Raw genomic sequence first — 18,835 nt, 5'->3', positions numbered from 1 at the left:
TAGGAGAGTTTCTTTGTGTCTGATTTAGCTCTCTCTCGCACACACACACTGTTTGGTGCAGGTTTTTAGTCTTTCTTCTTTTGCTACTGTGGAATGAAGTTGGTTCAATATCAACTAGGCCTATACTGTGTATATACACTAACTATAGAATATTAAAAAATTTAAAGTAGCTTAGATGTAGTAAACTACTTTTGCCACGTTGCTGTAGCTTAGCTTGCTACATTTCACTGGGGGGTAGCTTCTGTGTAGTGAAGCTTCTTTTAATGTAGAGGAACTAGTAGCTTAGCTCACTATGTTTTCCAAGTAGCCCAACACTGGCTGTTGGAGCGTGTTGCTCTTTTCACGGTCTCTTCTCCAAATGCCACTCACTGTCTAACAGGAAGGCGTTTTCTCCGCAGGCAGCCAGTCCCGCTGTGGAGAAGCCAGCAGGGGTAGACCGACCCCACGGCAAACACACCTTCAGTGGCAGGTCAGTTTGTGTGTTCTTCTAGTACTGTAAGTCCCTTTTGCCTCCAATTCATCATGCTGAATCTGTGTTCTCAATATTGGGTTTGATTAAATGGTCTCTCTCTCGCTCTCTCTCTCTTTAAAATGCTGTGTAGTTGTGAGGATAGCTTTTGCATGTGCATGTGTTTGTGCCCTACTTTCTCTTCATTAAAGCTTTATTCTAATCCAGATCAAGGCCCTTGCAGATATAGCTAGTGTAAAGAAGCGCCATCATTAGCCCATTACAAAAGACTGCCAAAACAGGGTCAGGGTCATACACACTCACACAACGTGCACATTCATGTGTAGACTGCCATACACACATGGCCTCAAAAATAAACAGCTACAAACATACTGTTTTTTACTGAACACATAACACATGCATACACTAATGAGTGCTGCTTAATTAAGTGTTAAGGGTGCAGAATGCCCTCCTGTGGGCCTTTTTAACTGTGCGCAGGTCAGGCTCATGCACAGACAGTTACTATCCATGTAACAAACATGTACAACAATATACTAGGCCCCTATGAATCTGCTGATGAATAATCAGGTTAAGTCATTACTCAGGTTAAGATGTTTGCATCTGCTGCTTCTAGTTTTTCATAGCATAGGTTAAAACGCCCCCTCTGCATTATTGTTAAGCATCCACATTTTCCTCCAGTATTTAGCCTCACATCTCATGACACCTAACATGATACACCCTTGCATTAATGGTGCGTTCCATTTACCTCAGAAGTCGGAGGTCGGAGCTGGGAATGACGTCACACCCGAGTTGACGGCATTCTAGTTAACAAGTCGGAAAACCTCGCTCAACTAGCCAGGTTAGCTATTGATACGCCAGTTGATTAAAAAAAACGCATTGTGCGGTATTTACTCACACTAAACACTGTAGCAACACGACCACATACAGCTGTTGGACAGCACTTTGTGTACGAACATTTCTATGAGACACAAGTACACGCAAGTGCTAATAAACAGTATAAACTAGAGCTTTCACTAAGTGTTGATACCCCGACAGGCATCTTGGATCACGAAGTCGGGGAAGTGCGATTCTCACGACTTCCGAAGTCGGGATTACGACGTAAGGGGGCGTTCCCTTTGAAATTTTGACCTTTGAACTCGGAAATTCCGACTTCCCATGTCAACTGGAACGCACCATAAAAATGTGGCCTTTGCTGTGTAATTTTTTTTTCTTTATTTTAATACTATAGCCTGCAGTCAAACTGAGGTTGTCAGAAATCACTGGAGTTTAGTTCCTATATCGATTCTTAAAGAATATGTTTTTTGTTGTAATTTTAAATATTATTCCATTTTAACTCATCAGCATCAGTGGCTGAGAGGTAATTTAACAATTCAAGTGGAAAGAACGCTGGTGGCTGGCTTGGCAATGGGAGTGGAGATCAGGTAGAAAGGTGATCCTGTAGACAGAGAGAATTGGTGAAAGTAACTCAGGCATGCGAACAAACGAGCTGGCGTAAACTGGTATAGAGTTCTTAGTGAGCTGAAGCAAGACATACTGTGTACGGGCAGGGACTGGCTGTCAGCACAGGGCTCTAATCGTGGTGAAGTGACGACTTGATAGCACACAGGTATGCTTGATTGGAGATGATGGGCAGACAAAACCCACCAAGCATACCTCACACACCCTGAGGGTAGAAAATAAAAACACACTTACTCATCACAAGCAGTAGTCAGGAGACCATGTTACAGACAAAATGCTTAAAGAGGACCTAATGTGACCTATTGTGCTTTTTCATATTGTCTGGCATATCTACAATGTCAGAATGTCAGATTTTCATGGTAACCATGACCAAAGCTTCAAATAATGAGGTAAAAGTATTTAAAAGAAATCCACGTGAGCAAAAACCTCAGATTATCTCCCTGTTCTGAATGCTCTGTTTTAAACAGTTTTTTCTACTAACGGCTCGGTATGCTGTCATTTCGAGCTGGATTTCCATATATGGTCATTTGCTCCAGGCAGAGAATGCTGGCCACGCCCACATATGAAAATGCAGCCCTATTCCTGCGGCAACCTGGTAAACACATAAGACGATGGCCAATCAGAAGACAGTGGGCTTTGGAGAGGGGAGCGGGTCTCTAAGGCTACGTTCAGACTGCAGGCCTTAATACTCAATTCCGTTCAATAAGTTCACATTATAGTTTAAATGTGGCCTATATCAGACTCCACTGTGAACTGTCCGCGGCCTGAAAGTGACCTGCATGTGCAGAAGAATAACACGATGTCACACACAGCACGCTGTTGCAGGCTATAGAAGTAAACAGGGAGCAACAGGGGTTAGCTCTCGGGTCACATTTCTCCCGAATTATGACTAGTGTTCACAACTTTCTGTTCTTTCCTTTACGGTTTCTGGCGCTGTACAACGCAACTGCCCCACAACTCACTCACTCCCCTCTTTCTCACTCCCTCTCTCTCTCTCTCTCCCTCTCCCCCTCTCCCCACTTTGTCCGCTCGGACAAGTAGGATGCATGTAACTCAGAAGAGAGCCCCGGTTCGGTGAATTTTAGGCATAAGAAAAGGAATTTTGTTTACAGATGATAGCGAGGTAGAGAAGGAAGAGAGCCGCATGTTTAATTATGGCTTTTTGTGGAGCTTTATTGTTCAGCGCGGCTCCGTCTACAGCAGAACTGCTGCTCTACAGTGACGTCAAAGTCGCATCAAGTGCGACCTGAGTGTCCAGACTGAGGTCACATTTAAAAAGATCCGATCTGTATCGGATTTGGACCACATATTGAAGTGGCCCGAACGTAGCCAAAGAGACAGGAGCATCTTGTTTCAGACAGAGGCTGAAATGAGGGCCCGCATGAAGTGCCAGTATAAGATAGAAAAGAGCTTTGAATGAGGCAAAGCTGCCATAGATGAGTCACAGAACTACAATATAGGGCTGGAAATGCAGTAGAATAGGTCTCTTTTAAAAAAAATCAGGATAATAGTGATGCTACCCCAAAAGCATTATGTCCCCACCACCCCATTTCCAATTTACTTGATGTTACTCGAAGGTCTCTCTCACCTCTCGCAGACAAGCAGCGCCGTTATGAACATACAAAACCAAAGTGCCCACGCAATAGCATGACTCATACGAAACCAAGGCAGTGAATGGGTCAGTAAATTTGAGAAAGTGGCTGTTACATCATTGATCAACGTGCTCTTCTGTCTGACAACAGTGACCTCCGTTTATGTATAGTGTAATACTCTGTGCTTTTGAAATCAGCAGGTCAGAATGGCCATGCAATGAATCCACAATTTATCCATAAATACTAAAACAAAATAATATGTAGTTAACCTGTAAAGCGGATACGTAGTGCGAGAGCGTTATGAGAAAGCTATGTGGAGAGAATGATGTCTGACCTCAGCCGGAGCTGGTTTTTTCCATTGAAACCAGCTGCAACCACAGAGCACAGATAGATATTAGTTCACACAGACTCGTATACACTCACATACACCGTGCTCTATTCACAGGCGCTCTTCAGGCAAGATCTGGGCAGTAACTGCCTTTTAGTTGTCTTTCAATTGAATTATGTCATGATTTAATTTAGAGTTACTGCGATACCTAACCCTCAATTAATGATGAGAAGAGCATTCTGATTAAAATAACTAAATTTGAACATCTGAATGAAAGTAAACTGTTTGACAGTTTTAGGTTTATTGCGCTTAGCGATACTGTACACTTCAATGCAGTGAATAGAAAGGTAATTATTTAAGACCCCCAACCCGCACACATTAGTCTGATTTTCTCAAGAACCTTTTTTTGCACTTATCCTCTCATGTACACACACACAAACCATCTCAGCCGTGAGTAATGTAAGAGTGATGTAATGGTTTTTGTGGTCGGCGAGGAAACGATCCTTGAAATTACAAAAAATGTCCAAAATGAGTTAAGCAATGCAGCCATAAATATTGAAACAGTAAAGCATACGTTAAATGAATGTGTGGCTGTATATGAGCGTCTGCTGTTGTGTATGTTTCTACGCACATTGCGGCCCTCACTGTGCGTGTGCGTGTACGCCTTTGAGTGTGAAGCTACACCTATAAATACAGTAATGGCTCATCATAATTTTAACCGCACACCACCGTCACCGGAAAAGTCATTACCTTTGAATCAAAATGGGCTTTTTATACAGAGAAACAGATTTACTATAAATTGGTTTATTGAAATAGCATTTGGCAGCATGTTATATTTCTTTGTGAAATAAGGCGCTGTATTGGGGGTGTTTTAGAAGCTACGTGTAGGAAAGGTAAATAGGTTTCACTGGATGCACGTGACAAACTGGATGTGTAAAGGGCTGTCCAGGGTTAACAGAGCTTATTTATATCTTATTTTGGGACCTAACACTTCCATTCATCAACAACCGAGGATCCCTGTTGGGATGGTTTTGAGATACTCGGGTCTGTATCTGTTCATCTGTCCATCTCTCCCTCCCTTCCTCTATTCTTTGTTTCTTCCCTTTAGTTTCTGCCTCGTGATGTGTCTATTAAGTTTCTATATTCATAGTTACAGTAGGATACATAATGCTTCAGCTGAAATCTCGACTTTGGTGTTTCACTATTCCTTTTCTCTGTTCCCTTCATTACGCTTTACACAATGTATAAAAATCTTCCTGTCCTGCTCTTTATACTCTCACTTTTTATGTAGGGCAGTTAAATTAGTGGTCATTCCTCAAATAACTACTCTTTGGGTTGTTTTAACTTGATGTGTAAATGTGTTTGTGTATTTGCATAGATTAACCTTTAGCAGTGTCGTGCATTCTTACTGGTTTGCATTTCCTTTACTTCCTACATCTCTGGTGCTCTGCACTTTGAAGACCAGCTTTGATAGAAAAGGTGAGAGAGAGAGGGAGATGATAAATAAGAAGAGGGTGAGATACAGTGAGAGGAAGAGAGTGGTTTGGTAATGCACGCCCTCCTTTTTTTGTTATTTCTCCTCTGTGTTTCTGTCTTTCATAGCGAGGATCAGTGAACTGGCAGGTGGATAAAGAGAACACCTGCTCTCTTCATCTCTCTCTCTCTCTCTCTCTCTGCTTCTCTCCCACTCTGAGTTTGGCTTTTTCTCTGTCTCTTGTCGCCCATTGCGCTCTCTCCCTCTTTTCTCAAGTCTCACCCATTTTTTCTCTCTCTCTCTCTCTCTCTCTCTCACACACACACCGCTACTTCATTTTTTTTTGTAACGGTGCAACCTGTCAAACATCTCACACAAAAAATAAAAAAGGAAACGCAAATGGATATCAAGTGCTTGTGTGTGTGCTCGTGTTCTAGTATTAGAGATCAGAGGCACAGCGGTAGGAAGGGATAGAGGGGGAGGGGTTGATGTTATTTTTCCTCTCATATTTATGCTATTCATTAGCCTTGTCTAATTAATTCAGTGCCTCCTCCTCCCTTCATTTCACTATATCTTGCTTCCAGACCTCCCCTGCTTCCTACCTTCTTTTTTCTTTGCCTTTTCTCTTCCTGTTTACCTTGTATCATTTTTTATTAACCACATCGGTAGTATGAATCTAGTAGTGGTAATGTTGGTCACCACTTTGGTCCACTTTAATGTGAAAATCTCAATGACCAAGTGATCTCAGCACCTATAAATGATAGAATGGTGCCAGTTTTGGTGCAGACATCCATGGTTACTAGATGATGTGTGTAATGACATTGATGTTTCCCTGACTTTAACTCTTCCTCTATTATCAGGTTCAAATTAAAATGCTTTAAAGACTTCTTTTCTTTGTGTTTACTGCTAATGTTATGTAAATAAATGTTAGCATTTTAAAACACGTAACTAAGATGGTGAACATGATAACACCCCCTGCTTAACATTAACATGTAGGTGCAGGTGATTGTGAGCATGTTAACATACTGACATTAGCATTTAGCTCTGCTTCAATAGTGTATCTGTTGACTCTTATTCTGTGTCCCAAATTCATACTGCATACTAACTGTACACAGTATGGTCTATACCAATCTTTAGTTGACAAGCTCAACATTCTTATCAAGAAATTATATCATTTCTTGTCATTTCTTCCGCTGAACATCAAACTATCAATTAAACTTAAGCCAAATGTGAATGTGTAAAAATGTAATAATATATTTATTGTTTGGTTTTTGAGGTGTCCGCCGAGCTTTTTCACCACCATCCGCAATTGCCACTGTGAGCAGCTGACTTGTTGTTGACTTGACAACTTAATTTTATAATTTTTTAGTGTGAACATACTACATACTCAAAACATGTTTAGAATTAGTTTGTAGTATGGCATTGTGACATTTTAGTCTTATTTTTCCTTTAGCTCCCATCTTTTTACCTATCCACTGATTCATTTATTTATTTTATAAGTTTCTGCTTTCGTCTATACTAATAACCGTCATCTTTCTCTTCCCTTCCCTCCAACCCTTTCCCCTCCTTTTTTCCCCTCTCCCCACCTTCCTCTCGAAATCCCTCCCATACTTTTCACTTTCTCTCTTTCATCTTTCCTCCCTCTGTCCTTGCCTTTCTCTTCTGCCTTCTCTTGTGGTCCCTTGTTTCCTGTTGTCTGGATTAACTCAAATTTGCTGAGTGTTGATGAGGCAGTGTCAGCTTTGTGTGTTCGTGTGTATGTGTCTGAGGGGAAAGAGAGAAACAAGCAAAGTGTGAGAGAGAACTTGTTTTTGCACTTTGCATCTCTCCCCTGTTACCACCCACCATCATCAAACACCCTCTCTCTGGAATTTATCAGCATCTGTACTGCTATCAGTTCATGGGGGTTTAGGGATGGATGGATGGTCTAGAGAGGGAGAGGAAGACAAAACCATCAGACAGTTATAGAGAGAGAGAGAGAAGAGAGAGAGGGGAGGGTAAAACTAAAGAGTACAAAACTAAGTTCAGACAAACTCACACAGGAAAAAAACACACACACACAGGGAGCAGGGGGAAGGTCAGGGGAGGATTAATGGCTGTGCTCTGATAGATAAACTAATCAAACAAACAAAGACTTCAACACGCACACACATGAAAACACAGACAGAATGTAAAACAGACGCACACTTGAATAATCCAAACTAGACAAAGACAGAGAGAGACTGAAAGAGAGGAAGAACGCCATAGAGATGAGTGGCACAAAAAAGTTTTGAATAGAGTGTCGGCATTCCCATCACTAAGGTCTGGGTTCGCAGACACGAATTAGTCTTTGACAACCTCCATGGAAAATGATGTCTCAATCTAATCAAACATTTCCTCGGGAGACAAACACTTTGACTGCTTTTATTCTAGTGTCTGTATGCGTTTGTCTGCCACCCCACGTGTTTATGTGTGAGACCACGGCTACAATTCTGTCATCGTGCTTTTCTCACTTCCTCAGTTTGTCTTTACCTCATGTCTGTGCGTGTTTATAAGTAAGGATTAATCAGACATTTTATGTTAGCGTGTGTCACAGATTTGTCCCTGGTTAGCTAATCATTATGCAGAGTGTCTCTGGAAGCAAACAGAGCCCATAAAAAAGGAGGTACTGTTGTTAGGTAGTCAGCACAGTTCCCACAGGACTTTGCAATGCTGAATGCTTTTGTGAGATTCAGAAAATAAAGGTTCTTAACATTTTTATTTTATTTAGGGGAATATGAATATCCTATCCTATCTGCACATTACCAACAATTACAATATTGAACAAAAACATGTATTTTATTCCATAATTACAACAGAATAGTACAACCTTTTTGAAGTATAGAGTGGGCCTATTTTATGCTGCTCACTCCTCTTATCCAATATTAGCAGCAATTGTATTTTCCAGTGGTTGGCCTAAATTAAATCTGTCCTTTTATTTTCGTGTTACAGAGCTTGTACTTGTCTTGTATTTTACTATACTAATATTACATATCTTGTTTTTCTCCCACTGGTATGATTTTTGTGCTGTGTGTGTGTGTGTGTGTGTGTGTGTGTGTGTGTGTGTGTGTGTGTGTGTGTGTGTGTGTGTGTGTGTGTGTGTGTGTGGTTGTAATTGTGTGTTTAACTTTGTGTGTGTGCATAGCCTGACTAGAACGGTGGAGATCCTGGGAGAGGACAGTCCCCTGGGGATCCATGTGGTTCCTTATAGCTCATCGCTCAGTGGACGGTAAGTTGTGTGTGCGCGTGCTCACACACACACACACACACACACACACACACACACACACTCACAAAAACAGCAGATACTATCTATTAGCCCTGATTCTGTCCTTTAACCTCAAAAGGTCTGTTTACAGCTACAGTATGTGATAGAGTTACATCCCCATAATCCTGTTCTGCACTTGTAAGAAATTCTGGACCCTGGCACTACAGTACACAAACATGGCAACCACACACACACAATGGGGAAAAAGGGAAGGAAGAATGCGTTCTTTGGGTGTGTGACAGTCAGACAGACGATGGGGATTTCCTAAAGGAAACCAGGATTGGTTTTTATGTCTGTTCTTCTGACACTGACCCTGCCAATCTCCTCTTTAATTTCCTCCCCTTTCTCTGTTATTCTCCCTTTCTTTCTTTTTTTCTGTTCTCTCCCCCCTTTTTCCTGAACGCCTCCTTCGTTTTTTCCATCATTTACCAGCATCCCTGTCACCTCTTAACCTAGTTTCATCTTTTTGCAGCTGTCTGCAAAGTCCTTTGTGTGTGTCAGTGTCATCACTTCTGCTTTGTTAAGCTGTGTTTTGGTGAAGTAATTGTAGACATTAAGGGCACAGAGTAATGAAATAGTTGTACCTTTATCTCTCTCTTTATTACGTCTTAATATACATGTCTGCTCAGCTTTATGTCTTGTTCATGTGTGTGCTTGTCTGTTATGTTGTCTTTGTTACTCTACCTGTAAGCACTGTGCTCCCAGTTGGCTCTTATAAGTTAATATTGGATCATATAGCACTGATAGAAATCCACAACGGGACACGAGCAGACAGTTAAAGGTTGTATCTTTCATAACCATGTCTTAGTAAACCATATGGACGATCTCTGTGGGCTACTCCATCAAACACATCAGTCTTCTGGGACTCACTCGGAAAGTCACTTTCACACAGAAAGTGTGTGTGTGTGTGTGTGTGTGTGTGTGGCACGCATGTGTGCAAGGTTTTAAAAAAACATTTAGAGATGGGAACATCCATTAACCTTCTCTCCTTGCTCACTCTCCTGTCAGGTCTCTTGGTCTGTACATTCGTGGAGTGGAGGAGGAGAGTCGCTCAAGAAAGGAGGGCTTGTTTCAAGAGGACGAATGCATCGTCAAGATCAACAACACCGACCTCATGGACAAGACATTTAGCCAGTGAGTGCATTGTTGTTTGTGTGTGTCCGGTCTTGAAGGTCACAAAAGTTGAGTTTATTAGCTGCAACAGCGTACCCCTATTACATTAGAGGACAAGATAAGCATGACTCTTGTACCGTTCCTCAGCCTTTCAGTGAACAAACTGCTTTCTGCTACCGTCAGAGCACCTGCGGCCATTTTTCTGTATATTTGTGCAGTTAGTTGAGTCGCTTGGCCTTGTTTAGTTGGCCAATCACTGCGTCCTCAGCGTTGCCTGTTTCTTTGTGCTTCTTCAAAAGAGCTCGGACAGCACATCTGGAAATTCCTGTCTGCCTTGAACTTTCTGCCTGGGAGAGACCTTGCTGATGCAGTATAACAACCGTGTGTCTTGTTGCTGTCCTTAGTCTGGTGTTTGATGTTTGACAGTAAACCGTCTTCAGAAACCTCAACTTGTTAGCTGGGTTTGGCTGTTCCTCACCCAGATGTATTCATCATACACAGCTGTTTCTATTTCAGTTAATGATTTTGTTTCAACCTACACATTGAGTTGGTGATCGTAGCACCTGATTGGTATAATTGTTTAATCATGCACTGGACGATATACAAAATCCTTTGTGCAAGTGTACCTGGAAGAATTGATAGAGTTTTGAAGGAAAAGGGTGATCACACCAAATATTGATTAGATTTAGATTTTTCTTTTGTTCACTCAGTTTGCATCTTGTTAATTGATATAATCTAATCTATTAACATGTCTATTTTTGAAAGCATTCTCAACATTTTTCTACACCGGCCTATAAACTGTTGCTGCATAGTACTGTATATAAATATACATGTTTATATGATTTTTACTTCAAGCATGGGTCAAGGTCCTATTTATGTAAAGGGTCAGGTTCTCAAAGGAAATAGGTTCTCACTTATATTTAGTGGTGTGTAGCCATGCAGCCATGTTTTGAAGGTTTTTCCACCCTAATACAATACAGTTGAATGGGAACCAAAACACGCAGAATTGTTACCGTTAAAAATAAACAGCCCTCCAACCCAAAAACAAACTACATTTGTGATGTTAGTGAACCCTTCCTTTTAAATGGGTTGTTGAGTTTTAAAAATTTCAGCTTTAAATTAAAGTAAATTAAATGCAAATAAAAACTGTCTCTCCACATAACATTATCAATAACAGTATTACTATAGCAATTAATGCATATCATGTCCAGAACCTTCTGAATTTCCGACCCAGCCTGGCTTTTCTTCCTGTTTTCCTGCTGTCCTTGCTTCTGTGAGTCTTGTTTCCCCTTTCATTGTCAGAGGGCTTATATCCCTGTTGCACTGCTATCACAGAACAGACACTTTGCAGATGTTTGGAGAGAGTTGCTTCCAAATTCTTCTGTGTGTGTGTGTGTGTGTGTGTCTGCTCGTTCCACCTCATTCCTCGAAGGGAAGATTTGTTCAAGATTCGTTCAAGACCAGATGATTTTCAATAGAGTTAGCTTACTGTACGACTGGTGCACCTGACAAGAAATCCATTAACATGAGAGTATTTGGGGATGCAACATGATTACAGCTCATTAAAATGACAAAAGACACACCTGTAAAAATGATTGCCACAGATTACAAGGACTGATGCGGATGTTATAAAGATTACAGCACATTACAATGTTTCTACAGTCTACACAATAGTCCTTGTCCAGCGTTCAGTGTGGTAATAAGATTATATGTGACGTGTTTTATGCTGTACTGTAGGTAAATGGATTATCACCAGAGGGGGTTGCACCTATTGTTCAAAGACAGGTGTATAGTCCTTTTTGCACTCACTCACAAATATCAGTACACACACTTGCAGACGCATACACAGTCTTTCACCCATACACACTCAACTTAAAACACATATCCGTATGCATGTGAACAAATGCAGACTCATTTCAATATGAATAAAACACGCTAGCTAAATGTTGTATGTGATATAGACAGGCCATGTCTTAACATTACCAGGTGTGAGTGATCTTACACACACACACACACTCACACTCACACACTCACACTCACACTCACACTCACACACACACACACACACACACACACACACACACACACACTCACTCACTCTTGCCAGTATTGTTCCGTGTTGGCAGGTGTATTGAGATGTGTAGCGTGGTCCAGTGAAATATGTGCAAGTAGGCCACTGATCCCTGTGAGTGCCATATCTCCACACACACACACACACACACACACACACACACACACACACACACACACATACACACACACCCCTCCATTGTCCCAGCTTGGCAGCTGTATTGAGGTAAACTGCATGATTAGAATATCTCTTTTACTCAAATGTGCCTGCAATGTCCACTCAGGAACAATAGTGATATCATCTGTGCACAATGGTCCCTACACACACATCAACACACACACACAGCTTTCACATCTAGTTTCATTGTACTGTATTGTGGATTTTAATACAATGGAAATCACTACAAGTGTCATTCGGCATGGTGTGACGCAAGCACTTGCTAAGACAGCCTAGTGTGTATAATGGTTTTAGTATGCAAATCCTGCCAAGAAGGACCACCCATCCCCAGACACTTACTTAGGAAACATTCTTACTTAGTGTATCATTTACAGAAGTTATCCCTAACCTATGGATTTACATGCAGAATAATTTCAATGGGTCACTCAGTATTAAGAAATATGATAGCTGACAGATATAAGAGGTACACATTTGTGTACTTTATGCACACAGATTGGTAATTTTAACCTACAAATCAATAATCGCCTAATATGTAGTTAGTTTGCTGCATTAAATTACAAGGGCGTTTCTCTTACCTCCACCTCCTAACACCCAAGATGCAGTATAATATTCTCAAGTGCAGTTTAAGTATATAAGAAACTTGAAAGTAAGACTTAAAGGTATATTTACTTTACTTACTTAAAGAGACTCAGCGGCTATTTTCATAATACGTAGTAAATACGATGCAAATTAATTTAATTAATGTACTGTAAACAAAGTTGATTTCCTCTGGTGATTAATTGACTGATTGATTTAGATGAAAAGTTCCCCTCAATGCATTATTGCATGTCTAATGTATTAAAATGTGTATATCCTTCATACATGACTTCCCAAACCTAGTCTCTAGTTACCGAAACATAATGACCATTATATATCTAATAATAATCTAGGCGGGAAATAATAGGAGTGTAATGCAATAAAATTTAAATAAACTGGATTTCCTCTGTTGTTTATACGGGGTGAATGATGGTGTGTACCAATCGCCTCTGACACAATGGCCCCTCTAACTTACTTAGCATAATCTGATATAAACTAATTCTCTGCAAAATTATCTCTTTTATAGATGATGAGATTATAATGGCCTGCTGCACAGGTGTCATGGTTCTGTGTGGCATCTCCTGTTCTGTCCAGCTTTCAGTTTATCTTGTAGCTCAATGAAGATAAAAAAAACAGAAACAGACACAATGACCCACCAGAAGTAACTCTGACAAATGAGAAAGTAAGAATAGATGAAAGTATAGAGATTAAAATAATAATATACCGTATAATTCAGTGTAGATGATAATAAACTAGAGTAACAGATAATACATCTCAGTTTTATTTTATATAAAGTAATGCATATTTTTTGTAGATTCATACAGTGCTAGGGATATTCTTAGTGACAGGAGTACTCATACTGTATTTTGATGAACCTGGGAATTTGATTTGATTTGGTTTCAACTTATTATCAGATTTATCAGAATTTTGCCAAGCATTACATTTAGCCAGACACTAAAACAAAAATTACAAACTCGCACACTTTATTGGGTACACTTGTTGAAATCACATGGAAGCAACTCAAATGCATTAAGGCATGTAGACGTGGTCAAGACAGCTTGCTGAAGTTCAAACCGAGCATCAGAATGGGGAAGAAAAGGGGATTGAAGTGACTGCAGAAACTGCAGATCTACTGGGATTTTCACGCACAACCGTCTCTAAGGTTTACAGAGAATATCCGAAAAAGAGAACATATCCAGTGAGCGGCAAAATTGCCTTGATGATGTCAGAGGTCAGAGGAGAATGGGCAGACTGGTTAGATGACTCAAATAACTACTCGTTACATCTAAGGTATACAGTGCACGTCAAACTTTAAAGCAGATGGGCAACAGCAGCAGAAGACCACACCGAGTGCCACTCCTGTCAGTCCAAGAATAGGAAGCTGAGGCTACAATTCACACAGTCTCACCAAAACTGGACAATAGAAGATTGGAAAAACGTCGCCTGGTCTGATTTCAGCTGACATTCAGATGATAGGGTCAGAATTTGACGTAAACAACATGAAAGCATGGATCCATCCTGCCTTGTATCAGAAGTTCAGGCTGGTGGTGGTGGTGGTGGTGTAATGGTGTGGAGGATATTTTCTTGGCACACTTTGGGTCCCTTAGTACCAACTCAGCATTGTTTAAACACGACAGCCTACCTGAGTATTGTTGCTGACCATGTCCATCCCTTTATGACCACCGTGTACCCATCTTCTGATGGCTACTTCCAGCAGGATAAAGCGCCTTGTCACAAAGCTCAAATCATCTCAAACTGGTTTCTTGAAAATGACGAACATGCACTCCAACGACCTCCACAGTCACCAGACCTCAATCCAATAGATCATGGATATGCAGCTGACACCTTGTTGAAAGAATTGCAGGCAGTTCTGAAGGCAAAAGGGGGTCCAACCGGTACCTTATAAATTAGCCAGTGCAATCAGTTTAATCACTTGCTTTCACATTCACTGCTTTACCTATGCAGGTAGTCAAGAAAAAAGCACATCAGCTGGGTGCAATACAATATAAATGTAAATAAATGGGACTTCTGGCCTACTGAGAACCCAAACTCAACATTTTCTCACAATTTACTTGGGTTAGATGAAGTAGTCAGCTGGGTTCTAGCCACTTATGTACAAATACTTTCTACTATTCTATGTTTCATATCATTGTAAATTTAAAATGGGATTATTGACTGTGTTTTATTATTTCTGACATTTAAGAGACAAGCTAATCCGTGGGATTCATTAAAAAAATAATTGCCAATGAAAACAATTATTAGTTATAGCAATACTCATCAGTCTTGGAATTGACAATCATTTAAAATTAGTTTAGTAAAGATACATGATTCTAAGTTGTGCTGCAGTTTTTGAAAATCGAAGACCCATTTATAATAATAAGCAATTAGTTGGAACTCTTTTAATTTGTCATTTGTAATCCGATTTATACCATGTATCTTTTATTATAATTTTTTTTTACTAATTGAGTTATAAGTCCTTTGATAATTACTTTGCTCGTCGGAGATTGATAACTGCACTCTTTATGTAATTATTATTAATGGCATAATGTAGTACACATACTTTATTTAAAACTTTCTGCCTGTCTCTCTCTCTCTTTTTCTCTTCCTCCTCCTCCTCCTCTCTCTCACCCTCCTAGAGCCCAGGAAGTTTTCCGTCAGGCAATGCGTTCCCCAATTGTCCGTTTGGAAGTAGTTCCGTCCTCCAACAGAGAACGCTACGAGAAGATTCTGATTGGTCAGCTGTCTGGCAACAGTGTCGGTCCCGACAGCAGCCCCCGAATCACCAAGACCAAAGAGCCACCCCCACCCGTCAAAGCCAAACCTGTATTTAAGCCCTCTGAGAATCCATCCGCGCCACTGGCAGAGGAAGCTGCTGTGAGTTACATCTCTACTTGACATCTAGACAGATCTATCTCACTTTAACTTACATGCAGTATAAGCTAGGTAAAATGTACTTAAAACACAATATGGACACCAAAAACTGAGACAAACTGCTATTAATTTTAATGTTTATGTATTTTTATTTTATGACTTTGAATTGTGTCAGGATGTGTTCAGTTTGTAGAAACATCTGGCATTATTTTTACTTGGTCCTGCCTCTTTCCTAGAACTATTAAGACAGATCAGACATTAGTTATTGTTTAAGCATGTAGTTAAATAAAAGAGCAGCTTGCTGCTTTCAAATCACCTGTCCTTAGCCTAATCGTGATTTTGCTGTCAAGTAAAGTTACAAATCTGCTTCAGTGGGACAATGGGGGGAAAAAACACAAATAACGTTGGGTGCTTTTCTGCTCTGAGTTGAAGTTTTTTCAAAACGCTCCTGCTCAAACACGAGACGCTCAGGGCCCATAAGCAACACGCAAAACTTCATTCATATTCAAACATATATAGTTGTGTCGTCAACATCACCATGTTGACATGGCTAACATTTGAAAAACAGCTGGCATCGAGGCAACAGGTATCTTGCAACAGGTAAAATTCTGTTATGCATATGTTGGAGCAGATTCATAAACTCTGAGCAAGGCTCGGCATTATTTCCATGTTTCTGGTAGTTCCTCACATAGTGATACATAGTGTCCAGGTTTGGCACAGTACAGCGTTGATGGCTTGATGGGTGTTTGGATCATTTTCACACACATTGAATTTTTCAGTTTAATATTGATTGAAGTTTTTTATCATTATTATTCTGTCATTATTCAGTTCTATAAGGAATGCTTAAGTCGATGACATTAACGATTACTTACAGGCTATTGCTTTGTTTTAACAAATATCACCTCATTCATAGTTTTTATTCATATTTTCAAAATATGAACAAAAGATCTTAAATCAACAGCTCACAGATTAAATAAAAGTGTTAAGCAATCAGGGCCTTGCTTTTAATGTATTTAAGTACTCTACATTCTCCACCTAGGCACACAAGGGGAGGAGTGAGAAAAGTGCAGCCCCCTCCAGTATTGTGGCCAATAAGAGAGGAGGACGAAGACTGAGAATCGATCTAAAGAAAGGTGAGGAACACCTGGCTACAGAACAGAGGTGTCTTTTTGGAGAGGCCTCAGATCACCATTGTTCTGTAAATGTTAGTTACTATACTTTACTGGCGTAAGTGTAAATACTTCTGAAGGCTCACACCTCTTATATTTGATCCTTTGATGCAGTTCCTCAATTTTCTCTTGTCCTTTGAAATCACTGTGTTCATTTTCAACACTTACATTTTCAAAAGTTCAGTTCTCTTCAAGAGAGATCCGTGTTCTTTTCTCTGCGTGTGTAAAAAGTGAATATTTTGTAGTCAATTTGGATTTCCTGTACAGTGTAAAAAAGTGGCATGTTTTTTTTTGTGTATGTCAGATCTGCAGTCCGGAAATTTAGGTAGAGCGAATAATGTTTCTAGAGTAACATGTTCTTTTTTCCTCTATATGTTTGTTCCACTTTTCAAGCTTTTCTTTCACATTAACTCTGTCAGTTTCTAGATTTACAATATTAACCTTTATTTCTTGTCATTTTCTGAGTGTCTATTATTGACACGCTTCATTTCTCCTGCTGTTTGCCCAGTGTTGCGCTTACTTCTATAAGGCTTCCTTTCTCTGTTCTCTGTCTGACTCTCCTTCCTCTCTCCATTTTCCTGATTCACTCTCTTCAGGGTCTATTAAGTCTTTATTGATCTGTTCATTTCTGCTGATATGAATTCATGCTGGACCAAACTGCTGACTTGGCTCTGCTAAAGAGACCAGACTAAATGAGGTCTATAAAGCACACAACTGGTCTGTCTGTCTGCGTGTGGTATTTCTTTGTACATCCATGCGTGTTAATGAGTGCGTTTGTGTGTGCACGTGTTTCACGCTGATCACTATTTTATCTTCATCACCCCTCTTTCCAGAACATTCACTCTCCGTTTCTGCTGCGGTACACTCATTCCTCTTTTACCTTTTTCTCATCTCTTCCTCATTTTCGTTTTCTCCTCTCTGCCCCACAACTGAACCCATTTTTGAAACCTTCACACCTGCAGATACTGTAGCACCAGCTATAGCTAAAGAGTTTAAAGCAACACACGCACACACACACACACACAATCTCCGAAGGCTTTAAATTGTCACACTCATAGTCAGGAGCTGAGTCAACAAGACTGAGGTGAAGTTCTCAGGAGTAGTTTCAGGTGTGTGTGTATGTGTGAGGGAGGATGGATCCTGTGGAAGACAAATATAGAGGCAAGGAGTAAACAGCAATACAGGATATTTGTGTGTTGCTTATGCTTGCATATTGTATGCGTATTGTTCTAGTCACATTTCTCTGTCTGTGTTTATGTATTTGTATATATGTGTCTAGGTCCGGAAGGTCTTGGTTTTACTGTAGTAACCAGAGATTCTTCAGTCCACGGCCCTGGTCCTATCCTCGTCAAAAACATTCTGCCTCGTGGAGCCGCTGTCAAGGATGGACGCCTTCAGTCTGGAGACCGCATACTTGAGGTACAAGGCAGCTGACTGCCCTGCATTGTGCATGCGATTAGGCAACAAACATTGTGAGGCATTAAAGGGAAAATAAGGAGGATCGGTTAAGTCTAGTGAGGATGAAGAAAAAAATTTATTTATGCTTAGAATGGTGGTGTTTTGATTTGGCGTGTGTGTGTGTGTGTGTGTGTGTAGGTCAACGGTGTGGATATCACAGGTGTGGGCCAGGAGGAGTTGGTGTGTATGCTACGCAGCACGCGACAGGGAGAGAGTGTGTGTCTTGTGGTTCTACGGCAGGAAGACATGTTCCTGCCCCGGGAGATGGTAAGAATCAGTCACAATGCTGGATTGTCAGCCAATAATACAGGATTTACTGGTTGATTGACTCATTTTTTTTCAAACAAGGCAGCCAGAAAGACAGGCAGACAAAACCGCATCAGCAGTTTTCCTTTTCAAATTTTAACTCCGTCTAATTTTGCAATTTTTGATCCAATCAACAGGCTTGCCTGGATGATGCACAGCTCAGCAGCCTGTAGGAAGGCTTCTTTTTATAGACATTAACCCTAAATGTAATTGATGGCTTTTTTGAATAATCTGAAACATGATACAACTCCTTTCCAACATTGTTCTCTCTATAAACCTTACAAACAATCGTGTGTTTAAAGAACTCCACTCTTATTGAATCAAATGCTTTATATTGAAATTGTTAATCTTTTGTGCCAGTCTTTCCCTGCCACATTGTTCCAGCTGAATTTCAACACTGTTTTGATTAATAAACACTTATTTAACTCATCTTTGTTCTATTTTTCTATGCCTTTTCCTTAAATCTGACTCTGCATGATCTTCTGTT

General features: G+C 40.3%; 1 protein-coding gene across 3 annotated transcripts in view; it reads left to right on the top strand.

The window, feature by feature from the left end:
- Window positions 1-18,835, top strand: part of pard3bb (par-3 family cell polarity regulator beta b) — a 225,099-nt gene that overhangs the window by 70,184 nt on the left and 136,080 nt on the right. For all 3 annotated transcript variants that reach the window (XM_038720152.1, XM_038720151.1, XM_038720153.1), the window contains exons 5-11: window positions 399-469; window positions 8,485-8,568; window positions 9,616-9,741; window positions 15,181-15,418; window positions 16,455-16,548; window positions 17,864-18,003; window positions 18,181-18,309. In XM_038720152.1, coding sequence (XP_038576080.1) covers window positions 399-469; window positions 8,485-8,568; window positions 9,616-9,741; window positions 15,181-15,418; window positions 16,455-16,548; window positions 17,864-18,003; window positions 18,181-18,309 — 882 coding nt within the window. The remainder of the gene's footprint in view (window positions 1-398; window positions 470-8,484; window positions 8,569-9,615; window positions 9,742-15,180; window positions 15,419-16,454; window positions 16,549-17,863; window positions 18,004-18,180; window positions 18,310-18,835) is intronic.

Source organism: Micropterus salmoides, unplaced genomic scaffold, assembly GCF_014851395.1.
Source record: "Micropterus salmoides isolate LMB-PRFRI ecotype aquatic unplaced genomic scaffold, ASM1485139v1 Ms_hic_scaffold_15, whole genome shotgun sequence".
Taxonomy (NCBI): Eukaryota; Metazoa; Chordata; class Actinopteri; order Centrarchiformes; family Centrarchidae; genus Micropterus; species Micropterus salmoides.
The sequence above is the reverse complement of the archived record's forward strand: the minus strand, read 5'-3'. Positions and strand labels throughout refer to the sequence as shown.